Source organism: Cyclopterus lumpus, chromosome 21 (genome assembly GCF_009769545.1).
Source record: "Cyclopterus lumpus isolate fCycLum1 chromosome 21, fCycLum1.pri, whole genome shotgun sequence".
NCBI lineage: Eukaryota > Metazoa > Chordata > Actinopteri > Perciformes > Cyclopteridae > Cyclopterus > Cyclopterus lumpus.
Window position 1 is genome coordinate 2,502,181 of NC_046986.1, and position 18,906 is coordinate 2,521,086.

Consider the following 18,906-nt stretch of genomic DNA (forward strand, 5'->3'; position numbering starts at 1 on the left):
TAATATTATAAACCTCTGAACTGTCCACAACATTAGATATTTAGAGGAAAGTTTCCCTGAAAGTGGTTGAAGTCGTTACCTTGAGCAGGTCCTGAGACATGAGCGGCAGCACGATGTTGATGCCGTAAAGAACCACGTCCGCCGCCGACACCGTGCGCCCGGACGCCGGCGTGCCCTGGTCCTGGTTTCGGAACACCTCGTCTAAAAAAAAAAACAAATCAAACACACAACAATGTTCTCCTCAAAAAGATGACGTCGTCAAGTGAAACGAAATAAAAATGATATCCTTTAAGAACAAAAAAAACCCAACAAATGTAAAAAAAAGAAAGAGACATTTTCTTTTCAGTACGTCCCTCCTTCCAGCAGAGGGCGCTGGAAGCAGAGGACATCTTCACCCACCGGTGTCGCTGAAGTCGATGAACTCCTTGGAGAGCAGGTTGGTGAGCAGCTCCATGATGAGCAGCAGGTCCTGGTACTGGTCCTCCTCCGCCGTGGCGTCGTGCCGCTTCCTGCTCTGGTTGTTCTTGGAGTAGACCTGCAGCAGCGTCAGACACGCCTCGTACAGCTTCATGGACTTGGTCTGGACCAGGAGACGAAGGCACGTGAGCATCATCACTTTAGCTCTTTAGTTAGATAACAAAACATCTGGTGTGATAATAATAAATAACTTTAAAACTAAACATTGTGTCACAAAAGAAAATGTAAGTGTTTTTAAGAGCCACATTTAAAACTCTGTCATCTTTACGTTTACCTTTTCTAATTTCTATTGAAATCCTAAAAAAAGCTTTTCAACATCCAGTGCGTCTTAAACAAAAACTAAAGAAGTAAAGACCAGACGTGCTGGTTCAGAGACGGCAGCTCGGGTCTCACCTCCCCCAGGTAGCAGATCTGCTTGTGGGCCACTTCCACAAACACCTCAATGATGAGGTTGATGGTCTCGGGCGTGTTGCTGTAGACCTGAAGGACACCAAACACACACACGTCAGGACACACACACACACACACTGTCACTGGGAGGTGGGTTCCTCACCTCCATGAGGCCGATGCAGCTGGACAGGAAGTCCATGAGGAAGGAGAAGAGCGTGGCCACGTTGTCGATCTGCGTGGCCTCCGCGATGCCGCACAGCGCCTCCAGCGTGGCCACGATCTCACGCTTGACGGGCTCCTGCTGGCTGATCTGAGCGAAGTTGTCCTGGTTGATGAGGTTCAGGAAACGCTGCTGGAGGGGGTGGAGCACCTGGGGGGGGGGGGGGGGGGGCATCCATCACGTCTTCATTTACTACATCATTATCATTTAATGGGACTCAAATGTTAACTGAACATCAAGTTCAGTTTTTACATATTTGTAAACGTGGAATACGGCAAAGTGTTTCCTCCCTTCCATTTCACCTCCCTTCCTCCTTCTTTCTTCCCGTTTCCTCCCTCCTTCTGCCCCTCTTCCTTCTCTCTTTCCCTCCATCCATCCTTCCTTCTCATCCTCTTTCCTTCCTTGTGTCCCGTCCTTCCCTTTTCTTCCTCTTCCGTCCGTCCTTCCTCTTCCCCTGCCTCCTTCCTTCCCTTTTCCTCACCTTCTTTCCCTCCTTCCTTCCTTCTTTCCCTTTTCCTCACCTTCCTTCCCTCCTTCTTTTCATTTTCCTCACCTCCCTTCTCACCTTCCTTCCCTCCCTTTTCCTCACCTCCCTTCCTTCTTTTCATTTTCCTCACCTCCCTTCTCGTCCTCCTTCCTTCCCTTTCCCTCCTTCCTTCCCTTTTTCTCACCTTCTTTCCCTCCTTCCTTCCTTCTTTCCCTCACCTTCCTTCCCTCCTTCCTTCCTTCTTTTCATTTTCCTCACCTCCCTTCTTGTCCTCCTTCCTTCCCTTTTCCTCACCTTCTTTCCCTCCTTCCTTCCTTCTTTCCCTCACCTTCCTTCCCTCCTTCTTTCCTTCTTTTCATTTTCCTCACCTTCCTTCCCTTCTTCCCTTTTCCTCAGCTCCCTTCTCGTCCTCCTTCCTTCCCTCCTCCTCCTCCTCTTCCTCCTCCGAGCCGACCGAGTTCAGAAGAAGCAGCTGCAGAGTCAACAGCTGCCGTCTCACTCCTAACGTCTCACTCCTCCCCCCCCAGCCCCCCCCCCCCCCCCCTAATTACTCTGGAGTCCTGGTGGATTTGCAGGTTTACGACCGTCGGTCTATTGAGACAAAAGACCTCGAGGATCAAATAAAGGATCAAGTTCTCCACTGATTTATGTTTTAATAGAGGAACTACGGTTAATGTCAACAACAGTTTATCAAAACACACACTTCTCATAATGTTGTGTGATCTATTTGTTGCCGTCAGTCAATAGTTTAAATTATTAAATATAAACATTAAATAGTGTTTGGTTTCATCATTATTATTTATCCAATATCTTCCTCATAAAATAAGGTTGGACTCATTACATTATTATTTATGTATTACAATAAATTCAATACTTTTTTTTAATATGAAATTATTTATTAATGCGTGTAGTTATTTTTCTGAAGCAGCAACGCTGCAATAAGTTCTAACTTTATGTTTGTGATAAACTAATGTTTATTTTCTAAATACATTCGACTTCATTTCTTTAAGTTAAATACGTGGTTTTAAAACACTTCTTCTGTTTATAGACTTTAATACGTCATTTAAAGGCTCTCAGAGTTTAATAAGTCTGTAACGTACGTTCATTGTTACACAGATTTTAAGATTGTTTTCTCTTTGTATCTGAAAGTGCTTTTGGAGCTTATTATTGGATATTTTTCTTTAGCACTCTTTCTACTATTTACTTTAACTATATGTTTGTATTATGGGCCTTCATGCACCTGTGTGGAGTGACAGGTATTTATAGTATAAATTATTCTTTAACGATAAACAGCATAAAGATGTTTTTCTGGGTTGATTACACACACACACACACACACACACACACACACACACACACACACACACACACACACACACACACACACACACACACACACACACACACACACACACACACACACACACACACACACACACACACACACACACACACACACACACACACACACACACACACACACACACACACACACACACACACACACACACACACACACACACACACACACACACACACACACACACACACACACACACACACACACACCTCGGCCCAGTACTGCTGCTTGGCGTCAGAGTCCATGTGGGCGAAGCCCCCGAGGACCAGGGCCTTCATCAGGGACCTCTGCACGGAGCTGGACAGCAGGTGGAGCGGCGGGCTGCGGCTGGCGAACCGCTTGGCCAGATTCCACCAGCTCTCACACTGGACCACGATGTTGGCCCTGGAGACACGAAGGGGGAGGAGCCTCCCGCTGGTTAGTGACAATGCCTATGGAGAACCGGGCCTCCTCCTCCTCCTCCTCCTCCTCCTCCTCGCTCACCTCTCCCTCTTCTCCACCAGCGTCACCAGCAGCTCCACCGTGTCGTTGGCCAGCTTGGCCTCCGAGCTCCACGCCGACAGGTTGCTGATGACCTTCTCCAGGAGGTACCTCACGATCCACTGGGCGCCCTCCGTGTCCGCGCCGAAGGCCGTGCTCAGCGGCATGCTGATCTGAGGAGGGAGGGGCCAGTCGGGTGAGAGGGGGGGGGGGGCTCGTAGGTGTGTGTGGGTGCTCCGCCGCAGGTGAGACCGGCTCCTACCTGCTCGTAGAGCTTCTCGTCCACCAGCAGGTACGTCTTGGTCCAACGTCTCAGGAACCACATGATGTCCTTTCCCATCTGCGGACTCAGCAGCTCCGTCAGGCTGGCGTTCGTCGCTCTGGACTCGACCTCCGAGGTCCGCAACACGGCCGACAGCAGCCTGAGGAGGAGAGGAGGATGTGAAGGAGAAGGAGACAAGGAGACAAGGGCACGGGGAGACGGGGAGACGAGGAGACAAGGAGACGAGGAGACGGGGAGACGAGGGCACGGGGAGACGAGGAGACGAGGAGACGGGGAGACGAGGGCACGGGGAGACGAGGAGACAAGGAGACGAGGAGACGGGGAGACGAGGGCACGGGGAGACGAGGGCACGAGGAGACGGGGAGACGAGGAGACGAGGAGACGGGGAGACGGGGAGACGAGGAGACAAGGAGACAAGGAGACGAGGAGACGAGGAGACGGGGAGACGGGGAGACGAGGAGACGGGGAGACGAGGAGACGGGGAGACGAGGAGACGAGGAGACGAGGAGACGAGGAGACGAGGAGACGGGGAGACGAGGAGACGAGGAGACGAGGAGACGGGGAGACGAGGGCACGGGGATACGAGGAGACGGGGAGACGGAGAGACGAGGAGACGAGGAGACGAGGGCACGGGGATACGAGGAGACGGGGAGACGAGGAGACGGGGAGACGGGGAGACGAGGAGACGGGGAGACGAGGGCACGGGGAGACGGGGAGACGAGTAGACAAGGAGACGGGGAGACGAGGGCACGGGGAGACGAGGAGACGAGGAGACGGGGAGACGAGGGCACGGGGAGACGAGGAGACAAGGAGACGAGGAGACGGGGAGACGAGGAGACGGGGAGACGAGGGCACGAGGAGACGGGGAGACGAGGAGACGAGGAGACGAGGAGACGGGGAGACGGGGAGACGAGGAGACGAGGAGACGAGGAGACGAGGAGACAAGGAGACAAGGAGACGAGGAGACGGGGAGACGAGGGCACGGGGAGACGAGGGCACGAGGAGACGGGGAGACGGGGAGACGAGGAGACGAGGAGACGGGGAGACGAGGAGACGAGGAGACGAGGAGACGAGGAGACGAGGAGACGGGGAGACGAGGAGACGGGGAGACGGGGAGACGAGGAGACGAGGAGACGGGGAGACGAGGAGACGGGGAGACGAGGAGACGGGGAGACGAGGAGACGAGGAGACGAGGAGACGGGGAGACGAGGAGACGAGGAGACGGGGAGACGAGGAGACGAGGAGACGAGGAGACGGGGAGACGAGGGCACGGGGATACGAGGAGACGGGGAGACGGAGAGACGAGGAGACGAGGAGACGAGGGCACGGGGATACGAGGAGACGGGGAGACGGGGAGACGGGGAGACGGGGAGACGAGGAGACGGGGAGACGGGGAGACGGGGAGACGAGGGCACGGGGATACGAGGAGACGGGGAGACGGGGAGACGAGGAGACGGGGAGACGGGGAGACGAGGAGACGAGGAGACGAGGGCACGAGGAGACGAGGGCACGAGGAGACGAGGGCACGAGGAGACGGGGAGACGAGGAGACGGGGAGACGAGGAGACGAGGAGACGAGGAGACGAGGAGACGAGGGCACGAGGAGACGAGGAGACGAGGAGACGAGGGCACGAGGAGACGGGGAGACGAGGAAGGAAGGACGCACACAACATATGAAGGAACCAAACTACTTTCATGTCTCTAAGGGTTTAATTATTGACATTAATTAACTGAAATTGTTATGTTTGCATGTTAATGTTCATTATCTTAGTAATTATGCTACTTTACATATATTTCAGTGCATAAATCTGAACATTGGATGAAGACAGGTTCACAATTTTAGTTTAATTTGAGTCAAAAGATTTTACAGAGAGGATTTATGAATGCTGTGTGAACTAACCCCTCTGCATAAAGCTTCATAATATATAGTTTTATTAATAAATGTGTATAAATAAGTCTCTGAATGCTGTGTGAACTAACCCCTCTGCATAAAGCTTCATAATATATAGTTTTATTAATAAATGTGTATAAATAAGTCTCTGAATGCTGTGTGAACTAACCCCTCTGCATAAAGCTTCATAATATATAGTTTATATTAATAAATGTGTATAAACAAGTGAAGGAGGAGCCGGAGGTTTGATCTAATGAGACGAAGTCCACGACAGCCAAGTGGTCGAGCCTCGCTACATTGTTTTGTCTTCACGCCCTTTAGGGCGCGACACACACACACACACACACACACACACACACACACACACACACACACACACACACACACACACACACACACACACACACACACACACACACACACACACACACACACACACACACACACACACGAGGCGGAGAACGCGGACCAGAATGCAACGCTGCAACGAGAGTTTCTGTACGTTTCGTATATATTTCATACTTTACCAGGTGGATTATGAGACGAAAACGTTACAACATTTTAAAATCAACTTTTAAATTATTTTAAATTAAAGCTTTTAAAGTTTTTGTGAATTTGCCCGTAAAAACATTTAAAATGTAAATTCTTTAACAATTTAGATTTCATAAAATTATAATTCCGACGTATTCGTTGATTAAAACATTTAACATTCACTATTTACGGCGTCTAAAATGGATTTTTGCCATTCGTCTCATTTTCTAAAATTAAATATCTTTGAATTCTTACGACACAATTCGAGGGCGTCGCCGTGTTTACGCCAAACAAACAAACAAACAAACAAACAAACAAGGCTTCGCTCCTTAAACCTTTTAAAGGAACCTTCCAGTTCCTCATGAAGCTTCTTAACCTGAATTATTCCATTTAATTTGACGTTCCCGCTGCTCTTTAATGTTTAGTTGATCATTTAATACGTTAATGCACGAAAAGAAAGACTAAAAGCTTCGTTGACCTCTAGTCCTGGAACGAAGGCTTTATGGATTTGGGGGTTTCCAAAGCCTGAGCGAGTGTGTAACAATGTGTTTAATAAAGAATAAAAAGGTGTGAAGCGCACCTGATCACCGAGTCCGTGCGGTTGCAGCCCGGGATGGACGAGGCCTTCTCCCCCGGAGAGCCCAGGATCTGCAGCGTGGTGTTGATGTCCACTTCTGTGGCGTGTTTGATGGAGAACTCCATGACCTCCGAGGGGATCAGCGGGGTCTCGCCCTGACAGTCGTCTGCTAAGACATACCCTACACACACACACACACACACACACACACACACACACGTTAGGTGACTCACTGGAAGCATTCAAAGTGATTCGTTTATAAAATCTTTTTTTTTTTTTGCCTGCTGACTCTTGATTTAAGGAATTTCCAAAACGTAAAAAAAACAAACATTTTAATTATGAATCGTGGTTTATTTATAACCGTCTCGTGTTCGTCACCCTTACCTTGATAATACATGTAATATCTTTTTGGTTTGGGACCGAAAAGCCTCTGAAAACATCAACTTGGAGCTCCGGAAAACTGATTTATCGCTTTATTTTTTAAATTACATTTTATAAATCAAACAATTACGACGGATGTTGGTGATCTGGAGAAACTAGATTAAAAATTAGCCAAATAAAACTATTTCCCAAATCAGAATTGCCGTCGGGATGTAAAAACTATTTAAACAAAATCCGAACAAACTGAATGCTTTTGAAGAAATCAATTAATTAGGAAAATAACAACAAGATGACTTAATAAGGAAAATAATCATTATTGGCTGCTGTAGCATCGGAATGAAACATCAAAACTTTGTGGGAAATGAAACTTTAAAACGTAACGGTTCGTGTTTCCTTGAATCTCCTGAACATTAAAAAGAGGAGATTTCATGTTGGAATGCGGCCCCTTTTGGTCCAGAACGCAGCTTTAGTAAAACATAGTTTATTAAAAGAAGGTAAACGCAGGAAGAGTTTAATTATCCTTTTTTTTACGAAAACAATTAATACGTCATAATTTGATGCATCTTGGCGTGTTGCGTTAATGGACATATTTTTTTTAATTCTGTACTAATATTATAAACGCGGTGTATTGTGGATCGATAACATTACATCGATTTTAAAAGTTGCACGGCGCGCCGCTGACCTGAGACCAGCAGCAGCCAGTGGATGTCCTCGTAGAGGTCGTCCAGGACCTTGCGGTCCATGGACCCGGGGTCAGAGGAGGCCATGAGGTGCTGCTGGGTCCTCTGGAGCTGCCCGTGCAGCCGCGACACGCGGTCCTCCAGCAGGCTGGTGAGCAGCGGGATGCAGTGGTCCGCCGCCACGCGGCCCAGCATGCCGATGCTGGACAGCTGGTCTGAGAACAGCTCCCGGTCGTCCTCCTGCAGCTCGTTGATCTCTTCCTCTTCGTGAGACGACAGGCCGTTCACCGCCTGCAGGTTTCAGGATGAGTTAGTCAGATTTATTCAAGCCTCGCTTTGTCTCCCGTGTTTGTTTGTTTGTTTGTTTAGTCGTTTGATTTAAAGGATCCCCGGCTTATTGTTCAGATTCATGACTTTTATATCTATGTTTACACTAAAACAGCAGAATAGAGAATGTTTGAATATCTTCTATTAGATCCGACACTGAAATACATCATTCCTACACTTCCAGACCTTTGGGGTTCCCACACAGAGGAACCCACTCTGGCCTCGCGGCGCTCACCAGGTTCCGGGTGCCGTCGGGAGCAGCCAGGTGACACTGGATGTACGAGTTGAAGACCTGGACGGCCGGCTGGACGAAGCAGCCGCGAGGGAAGTGCTCCTCGTCCTGGACGAGCGTCAGCCACGACTCCAGCAGCTTGTCGTAGGCCTCCATGTAAACCATGTCGTCTTTATCCAGCTGAGCGAGGGGAGCAAACCAAAACCTGAGCCACGCTGATCACGGCCAGAAGCTGCAAAACAAACATCTACCGCCTGCTCAACAGCCAACGAGGCTCATTATTGAAACGACGTCTTTAATGGAAGGCGTGGGGTCATTACTCACCACCTCCTCTAGGGCGGCGCTGCGTCCGAACGAGCAGGTGAGCAGCGTGAGGCAGTTGATGAAGGAGGTGAAGAGGTCGCTGGGCAGCGCCGTCAGAGTGCTTCTGGGGAACATGGTGATCAGGTTGGAGATGATGTTGGAGATGCCCACCGCCTCCGAGTCCTCGATCTCAATCCTGGGGGGGGAGGGGGGGTTAAAATCATTAAAATGATTGGAGTAGTTTGGTGGTGAACCGGTTCAGTGGCATCAAGCGGCTCCATTCCCCACTCTGGATCCCGACCCGGAGGTCAAACCGGGGTCACCTTACCAGCGCTGAGGTTTGGACGCAGCCATGAAAAACCAAAACTCGTGGGCCCCTCCCCCCCCTCCGCCCCCCCAGCAGTTTTCCACAGCTGCATTGGAGGTTATTTTTACGGTCATTTCTGCCTCGTGGTGCAGACACGACCGAGAGAACGGCTGCAATTATGCTTCTCCTTAAAAAAGACTTTTCATCAGATTGAACCATGAAGAAAGACGTGGTGTGTGTGTGTGTGTGTGTGTGTGTGTGTGTGTGTGTGTGTGTGTGTGTGTGTGCACTAAAATCATATCTGATAAGTGGTTTCATTGTAATCTGAATTCAACCCGGTACGATTGATGTGAAGACACATTGGAGGATCAGAAGAAGACGAAGAAGAGATGTGTTTTTAAAACAATTCAAATTATCGAATCAGGCGTCAAATATCATTTAACAACTCGACTTGTGAGCTTATTGCTAACCAGCAGCGTTCATCCTCTGGAGACCTCGAATGTCTGGACACAGTTGTGGAGTTAACTAACAATGTCAGGAAAGATGCATGAAAACACGACATCGTGGAACAGAAAGCTCCAGAACAACAACACTCAAGGAAAGCAAGCTGGAGATTCTTGGTCTTGATCCAAAAATGTGTTTTAAATTGAAAACACATTTTCACAAGCAACGCGTCTCAAGAGTTAAGTGCTGCAACGAGCTAGAAGCTCAACGTTAGAATCAACAAACAATACATGAAAATTGCTCCAATTACACAAAAATCTCAGCCATGTTTATGTTTTCACATAAATCCATATAATTAAGATCTTTTAAGAACACCTTTGAAGTTTGAAGACGATTTTTCTAAATGAACTTAAAATGACATTTTCCTTCTGCCTTTTCTGTCATTTCTTGGCAAAAAAGTGAGAAATAAAATGTGTTTCGGGGATACGTGCTTTAAGTTTTCTATGTTTTCTTTGTTTTCTTTGTTTTCTAAGTTTTCTTTGTTTTCTTTGTTTTCTAAGTTTTCTAAGTTTTCTAAGTTTTCTATGTTTTCTATGTTTTCTTTGTTTTCTATGTTTTCTAAGTTTTCTAAGTTTTCTTTGTTTTCTAAGTTTTCTAAGTTTTCTTTGTTTTCTTTGTTTTCTAAGTTTTCTTTGTTTTCTTTGTTTTCTAAGTTTTCTTTGTTTTCTTTGTTTTCTAAGTTTTCTAAGTTTTCTAAGTTTTCTATGTTTTCTATGTTTTCTTTGTTTTCTATGTTTTCTAAGTTTTCTAAGTTTTCTTTGTTTTCTAAGTTTTCTATGTTTTCTAAGTTTTCTATGTTTTCTAAGTTTTCTATGTTTTCTAAGTTTTCTAAGTTTTCTTTGTTTTCTAAGTTTTCTATGTTTTCTAAGTTTTCTATGTTTTCTAAGTTTTCTATGTTTTCTAAGTTTTTCTAAGTTTCTCCCGTTTATTCAAACGTAATAACGGGAGAAACTAAAGGTTTTGAAAGGATAAACCTTCTGAATTCTGAATCCATAACCAGGCGTCGGGGGGAATGTTTCCAAGATGCTTTTGTTTTCATCTGTGAAAACAGAATTAAAAGTTTGTTGTTGTAATGCTCATTCTGGCCACAAGAGGCGCTCTACGACGAGGAAGACCGACATGAGGTAACACACATGTACCTTTTATTTAGAGCACACGAAGAAATTACAACCAACAAAGAACGATTACGACAAAACCACAACGACATGTTCTCGAGCCGTAAACACCACGAAAACTACCGGAACCAACGCGGAGATATTTAGATATTATATTAACTGAACAGGCTTTCCTTCTTCTATTCTGACGATCCTCAAGGGGAACGTCCTCCTTCAAGCCCTCTGAACCAACACCAGACACGTTCTGCACATGTTGGTTGTTCCGTTTAACAACAACAACAACAACAACAGGCTTCAAGTCCTCTGCAGTCAGAGAGGCCGAGCGAACTCCCGTCAGATGGAGTTGAACTGTGAGCAGAACGGTTCGGCCCTCTCGCCGCATGCTGCTCCGATGAGGCAATTGGAAAAAAGCTCCAAGAATAGGTGATTACAGAGAGAGAGAGAGAGAGAGAGAGAGAGAGAGAGAGAGAGAGAGAGAGAGAGAGAGAGAGAGAGACCCCTACTCACATGGTCCAACAACAAGCTGCTGGTGAGTCAGTTATTTATACATGCGATGTGGCCCCTTAATTCAGATCAGAGCCACGTTGACAAACTCCTGAACTCACGTTTCACCACTTTCAGAAACCGAGCTCACGATTTAACGCCAAGTACATTGAACTTTGCTTTTAATATTTCACATTAAAACTCATTCTTTGAACTGCGACCGATTTTCCATTTAGAGTTTTGGACTATTTTCATGAAGGTAAAGTCCACGTGTGGAGAAAAGCTATTTTATATAATTGAATAAAACAGGAAGGTATCCATGAGCTGTACTAGGATGGAAAGATATTAAAACCACACCGTTATAATTCAAGTTAATTGCATTCATAAATTACAGTTTTAAAAGCTGTTTTAAGGAGTGCGGTGCGGCTGTCGAATATTCTTTTTTTTTTAAATTATATGTGTTCAAATAATAAAAAGGTCAAATAATTTCAGTTTTCATGACCGAACAGTAAAAGCTTGAAGACGGCCTTATCCTCACCGAGCTGGGAATACATTTATAATATAATATAACGACATTTAATCTGCTCAAAGTGACGGGGAGGTAAAGCTGAGCATCGTCGGCGTAAAGAGACACCGAATCCATTACGTGAAGATATTTAAGATATTTACTTAAAGCAACGTGAACAATGACGTGTTTTATCTTCTCAAATAGGAAGTCAGGAATCTTTCTTTAGCGAGTCGAGAGTTAATAAATCATTTCACGAGCGTTTTATCCACTAAACTCTTCTTACGCTGTGGATGAAAGTGCTCGAATCCCATTTTTTTTGCGATCACAACTGTCCAACAGAAGAAGGTCAAACTATGGGAAGAGAACCAAGTCATAGAGGTCTGGGGACAAAGAGATCTTGATGATTGATTTGTAATATTTCCTCAAAGCTCACAAAGACGTCGTCTCGTCTTCATGGATCGTCGCTCCAACAAAACGAGACCTTCAAAGACGTCTCTTTTCTCTTTGGACCAAACAATTACGATTGGAAAACAAGAGTTAGTAGAGACTCCTTCAACAGATGACGGATACCCCGGGGGGGGGGGGGGGGGGGGGGGGGGGGGGCAATTGGGGGAAAGGTCTTTGTTTTTGATGCCAAGGAATAGAAATACCACTTAATCTTATGGAAATATGATTTAAAAATAATGTTTCTATAGAAATAGAAAAAAAAGGCAGCTCTAGTTTGGATTAGCGGCCGACAACAACGTGTTGGTGGTTGTTAGCGACGACGCGTTTGTTCCTCTGTGAGAAGAAGAAGGACATCAAGTTGTCATATTTCCAGTCTGTGTGGTGGAAACGACTTTGAAGGTTTCTGTAGACCATCAGACGGAAAGCGTGAGCGAGGTCGACGAGGTCGTGATGGAAAGAGTGTTCTCCACCTGGACGTGGAGCTATTCTGGACTCATTACAAATCAATCAGCAGAAACTTCTAAAAGCAGCCTTGGGTCCCCATAACAATCCACACTATTATTATTATTATTATTATTAACAATGAAAAACAAGCAGGTTCCTGCTACTGTGGACGGGAGGAATCATTTTAATGACATTAAACCATGTAAACCTGCCCCATGAAGTCAATAACCTCACAGTTCACTGAGGAATAACTTCAACAAAGAAACTAGACCTTTAAAATATGAATCAGAAAGTTGCCTTTCGTCTCACTCTCACACACACACACACACACACACTGACCCGTTGATCATGCTGAGCAGACCCTCCACCAGGTGGGCCAGGTAGGACACCTGGGCGCTCTCGTCGGGGAACACGGGCCCGTGCATGGAGGCCAGCTGGGCCAGGCACTGCAGGGAGTCCTGGGCCATGTCCGAGTCCTCCCGGATCTTCCTGTGCACCTGCAGGACGAATGAGGAAGTGCAGGCGTCAGCCGTCAGGTTTCAAACATTCACGACGTGCATTCGTCACAGCAGGAACACAATAAATACGAATGTTTCACGTTTAACGTCTCAAAGAACCAGCAGGCACTTTGGATTTGTGGGAATTTGCTGGAAATGAAAGACAGAAAGACTCAACATGCGTAAAATAGTTTTCACAGACACGAGAAGAAGAAACCAGGTGATTCTCATGAGGGAGGTCAGAGGTCAGGATCACTGACCTTTGTTGAACCCGTCTGTTTATACGTTTATTAAGTGTGAGTTCAGAGTTAAACATCAGAGTATACATTTGTACATCATTTGTATAAACTTGATAACTTTGATTATATAAACGTCAGATGTCACCTCAAATAAATAAATGTTCAAAAGTTTATTAGGAATTCAGTCGTCTCTAATCATGAAAGTTATTATAATAATTACACTTCAGCTTTTAAGTCTCGGCATTATGACACACTGCAGTCAACACATATACATATATATATATATATATATATACATATATATATATATATATATATATACATATATATATATATATATATATATATTATAATTAACGGGTGCAAGTGGACACACTCTGCAGGGTTCCAGGGAAACGACCCTCCTTGCTTTGTATGAAACAACGGGGTGGACCCGTTAGATCCAAAGCACGGCTACCTCATTACCTCATTACTTATTTACCTCTTTACTTATTTACCTCATTACCTCTTTATTTCTTTACTTATTTACTTATTTACCTCATTACTTCTTTACCTCTTTACCTCATTACTTATTTACTTCTTTACCTCATTACCTCTTTACTTATTTACCTCTTTACTTATTTACCTCATTACTTCTTTACTTATTTACCTCATTACTTCTTTACCTCATTACTTCTTTACCTCTTTACATCATTACCTCATTACTTCTTTACTTATTTACCTCATTACTTCTTTACTTCTTTACCTCTTTACCTCATTACTTCTTTACCTCTTTACTTCTTTACTTATTTACTTATTTACCTCATTACCTCATTACTTCTTTACCTCTTTACCTCATTACTTCTTTACTTCTTTACCTCATTACTTCTTTACCTCATTACTTCTTTACATCTTTACCTCTTTACCTCTTTACTTCTTTACTTATTTACCTCATTACCTCTTTACCTCATTACCTCATTACTTCTTTACCTCTTTACCTCATTACCTCATTACCTCATTACTTCTTTACCTCTTTACCTCATTACCTCTTTACTTCTTTACCTCTTTACTTATTTACCTCATTACCTCTTTACCTCTTTACTTCTTTACCTCTTTACCTCATTACCTCTTTACTTCTTTACCTCTTTACATTGCAGACGAGTGTCCTACTTTGAACCGGATTGTTTTAAAGCCCTCGGCCCGACGCAAAAGGAAACTGAACCCATCAGGGAGTCAATTAAACTTAAAGAACACTTTGAAATAGAGAAGTGAAGAAGGACAAAGTGAAGAGCCTCCTCCTCCTCCTCCTCCTCCTCTCAAAGGACGGATCAGCTGGTGATACTCACTGCCGTCTCCCACAAACCCAGCGAGGTGACGATTGTTATTCTTTTTTGTCTCTTCAGACACGGTGACCCTCGGTCTCAAGCAGACAGCCTCAATCAAACCCAGAGAGGGGGGAATCCCGACTCCCGATGGAGGGGGTGGGGGGGGGGGGAACCTCAGCGCCGGGCTCCTGCTCTAGTTGTGTGCTTTGGGGGGTTTTGTCCGTGCCGAGGAGGCATCGTCGGTTTGTAATTGTGCAGCACAGACGGACGCACGGCGGGTGGCAGCGGCGCGGCGCGTCATCACAGCCTCGAACCGCCTCCCCTTAAATCCACAGAGCGCTGCTTCGCCGGCTCCACATGACCCCATCAAGGAGGCAGGCAAACTTTCACCCTCCCTCTCCTTGTTGCTGCTTCCTCCTCCTCTCTTACTCACGCCCCTCAAATACCCCCCCCCCCCCCCCCCCCCCCCCCCCCCCCCCCCCCCCCTCCCTGCTGCTGGGGGTGCGTTGTTGGTGGAAAGCCACGCTGCTGGGGATCTCAGATGCTAACGTTGTGTAGCCGCCACAGTCTCTGCTGCTACTGCTGCTGTCTTCCAGAGCGTGAAGTCATCCTCTGGAAGAGCTGAGTGGGAGGAGGAGGAAGAGGAGGAGGAGGAAGAGGAAGAGGAGGGTGGAAAGTGAGCAAAAGAGGGAGGGAAGGAGGGAGAGGCCAAAGGATTGAACAGCGCAAGCTCTGAAAAAGCAGCTGCACCAGCGGATGATCTACGCGATGCCAGTAATGTCAGTCGCCTTGAGTCTGACTATAGTTAGAGATACAGTGTGTGTGTGTGTCTGTGTGTGTGTGTGTGTGTGGGGCGCTAGATGAAAGGATACAACAATATGGATGATTTTTGTCCGTGCTGATCGGATGACTGAAGATTTGATTAATTGATCAATGGAAGTGAAAAATAAAAAGACGACAGTTATGAAAACCAACCGTCATAATATAACATGTTAGTGACATGAATCTGTTTATTATTATTATTATAAGGCTGCTCTCATTTCTTTAAGGCATCTATAATAATATTTAATAATGATCTTCTGACATTCATCCCTACACTAACTCATAATGAAACGCGCTCTTTACAATTTATTACATATTTAAGTAACATAACATTTTGCATATACTTTCTTCAGTGTTCAAATTCGCTTGATGAAGATAAAGATCTGAGTTATTAAAGCCGGCGCTGGTGGAGATAATCATCTCATATTCCACGAGTAGTTCTCTGAAATGTTTTCGTGCCCTGAAGATTGTTTTGTTCGAGGAAGAAGAAACTTAACTCGAAGCAATCCGATCGTTTTCCCCTTTAGTTTCGCCGATTTCACGAGTTAAAAAGAGTCTCGCAGATTAAAACGAAATAGAAAATAAGCTAAAAGCTAAAAAAAGTGATTCTCTGGAGTTTGGTTATTCATAAATTTAACTACTTAGAAATGTTGAAACCACTAAATACTGGATTCTGATTGGTTAACGGTCAGACGGAAGAGAGGAGAAGGACGAGGAGCTTTAACGGAGGACGTCAGGTAGCCGGAGAGGTGAGGATGAGGAGGACGAAGAGCGAGGTGAGGATGAGGAGGACGAAGAGCGAGGTGAGGATGAGGAGGACGAAGAGCGAGGTGAGGATGAGGAGGACGAAGAGCGAGGTGAGGATGAGGAGGACGAAGAGCGAGGTGAGGAAGGGACAAAGAGAACGAGGAAGGATATTTATAGCAGGAAACAAAGCCTGGTGTCTGTTACCTCGGGGGGCTCAGAGGCTCATCCCCCCCCCCCCCACCCCCCTCATTGGGTTACCGTCTGCTGTCAAGTTGAGGTTTTGAGTCATTGATCCTCTAAATCAAAACGCAGTGTGATTGGCTGCCTTTATCTTTTTCTACAGCTCGAACCGTTTACGTAGAACTATAAATAAAGAATGAAAGAAAAAAGGACGTGCGAGTGTATAAAGACGTTTTTACATGAGCGTGTGATGAAATAAACCAGATGCATCCAAACCTCTCACTCACACACACACACACACACACACACACACACACACACACACACACACACACACACACACACACACACACACACACACACACACACACACACACACACACACACACACACACACACACACACACACACACACACACACACACACACACACACACACACACACACACACACACACACACACACACACACACACACACTTTGATGGCGCTCTGTAATCACGCGGAGCCGAACAGAAACTCAAAACACCCGGCCGAGGCCCGAAGGAGTGACGGACGCTTCCGCTCGTTAGTGGTTGCCGTGGTCACCGGGTGCTAAAAAATCAACAAGAGTGGCGTGTGTTTATTTTTGAAGGAGGCCGACAACCGCCGCAGTCGTCTTCCTTTTTAACCTGCCGTCATGAAGCGGTGCTAAAAGCTCCCAGTGAGGGCCAGTTAATGAGACACTGACAGAGCCCCCCCCCCCCACCCCCCAGAGCCCCCCAACAGGGTGCAGAGTGTGTGTGATGGGTGGGTTACTGCGGTTGTTAACAGGGGCCCCTAATCCTGGGGCCGGGCTCTAATCCTGCCACCGGTCTGCTGTGGAGCGTGACCCTGGTGGCGCGTGTCACAGAGTACCCCCCCCCCACCCCCCCACCATCACCACCCCGCCCCCCCACAGAGGGACCCTGAGGAGACGCAGCAGCTGGGATGGCAGAAGACCCCCATTAAACTGAATAAATACACACAAACACTCCACGGACTCAAATTGACACAATCCCACAGAGACAGATATGCGCACAGACACACACACACAGACACACACACACACACACACACACACACACACACACACACACACACACACACACACACACACAGACAGCTGACCACAGCAGCCTTACAATAACAAACAGTTGAGCTACTAGAAATACCAAAGTGAGAGATGAGACCGACGGCCTGAAAACTGAAACCAACACAAAACGCATCGTACAGATTCCAGCAGCAGAGAAACCGACCGCCAAAACAATGACAAACATTTTTATGCCAATCTAATCCCCCCCCCCTCCCCCCCCCCCCCCCCCCCCCTCCTCCGATTGGTGGCCGAGAGCTTTGGTGTGACAAAAAAGCGACAAACCTCTGATTACAGCCGCCGCTCGGAGGCAATTACAGTCCTTTGTGAATTCAGAACAATCAAGGCTGGAAACTTTGTGATTATCGGAGATGGAAACCAGCTCCATCAAAACGGTCCTCAATCAAAATGGAAACGGTGTCATGTTCCAGAACCAGCTGCGAGATTATAACTGGAGCCGTGGAGCGGCGGCCGCGTGTAAACAAGCGCGATGTTAAAAACGGGTTTTAAAGACGCCGTGAAAAATCACGTTATATATAAATATATAAATATAAATATATATACGCACACCAGTCACTGTCTACGTTTCATCGCTTCATTGGACAACGCAGTAGAAAAGTGTTTCTACTTCCATTAATATTCTCTCTTCTCTTATTATTGTTACCTACTTTGTAATTTTAATCCCATATTCTGTATTTCAGGTTGTTTTATTATTGCGTACGGTGGCTAACGGATAACCCGATAAATAAATAAATACAGAAGAAATGAATACAGACGCGAGAGGACCGCTACACTTTCAGTGTTTCACTTCAGCACTTCACGGTAGCAACAGGGTGGAGCTGCAGGGGAGCAGACGGAGGCCATGCAGGTAAAAGGGGGCGGAGTAGTGGAGCGGTATCTGGCAGCAGACAGGCCGAGTAGTGGATCGGTATCTGGCAGCCGACAGGACCAAGTAGTGGATCAGTATCTGGCAGCAGACAGGCCGAGTAGTGGAGCGGTATCTGGCAACAGACAGGCCGAGTAGTGGATCGGTATCTGGCAGCAGACAGGACCAAGTAGTGGATCAGTATCTGGCAGCAGACAGGCCGAGTAGTGGAGCAGTATCTGGCAGCAGACAGGCCGAGTAGTGGAGCGGTATCTGGCAGCAGACAGGCCGAGCAGTGGATCAGTATCTGGCAGTGCGGCAGCAGACAGGCCGAGCAGTGGAGCGGTATCTGGCAGCCGGTGAACCGGAGAGGCAGCTGACCGGTTTGTTCCACACTTTTCGTCCCACGCCTCTTAAAAAACACACAAAGTCACCGCACGAAAAAAAATACACGTGGACTTCGCCGGGCGGTCGTCTACCGAAGGAGAGAAGAAACCGTCTCTTTGTTTCTCAGAAATAAACTGCCATCTAGAGAGGAAGAGGAGGAGGAAGAGGAGGACAGAGACCCCCCCCTGAGGATGTAAAGCAGCAGGAGGCAAACATCTAGTGCTTCTGCAGGTTTTGACAAGTTCATCCGGGAAACACCATTAAACAACCAAATAGAACAAGGAAGACAAATGTAAAGTTCATACTTTAATAAAGGGAGAACTTAGCCG

General features: G+C 46.5%; 1 protein-coding gene across 1 annotated transcript in view; it reads right to left on the bottom strand.

The window, feature by feature from the left end:
• The window catches only part of xpo4 (exportin 4), a 39,297-nt gene that overhangs the window by 2,586 nt on the left and 17,805 nt on the right, over nt 1–18,906 (bottom strand). Inside the window, exons 8-19 of the mRNA XM_034561098.1 lie at nt 12,766–12,923; nt 8,640–8,814; nt 8,319–8,495; nt 7,759–8,047; nt 6,699–6,876; nt 3,677–3,836; nt 3,418–3,587; nt 3,144–3,318; nt 1,031–1,237; nt 871–957; nt 400–580; nt 80–201 (exon numbers count right to left, since the gene is read on the bottom strand). Of these exons, the coding sequence (XP_034416989.1) occupies nt 80–201; nt 400–580; nt 871–957; nt 1,031–1,237; nt 3,144–3,318; nt 3,418–3,587; nt 3,677–3,836; nt 6,699–6,876; nt 7,759–8,047; nt 8,319–8,495; nt 8,640–8,814; nt 12,766–12,923 (2,079 nt within the window). The remainder of the gene's footprint in view (nt 1–79; nt 202–399; nt 581–870; nt 958–1,030; nt 1,238–3,143; nt 3,319–3,417; nt 3,588–3,676; nt 3,837–6,698; nt 6,877–7,758; nt 8,048–8,318; nt 8,496–8,639; nt 8,815–12,765; nt 12,924–18,906) is intronic.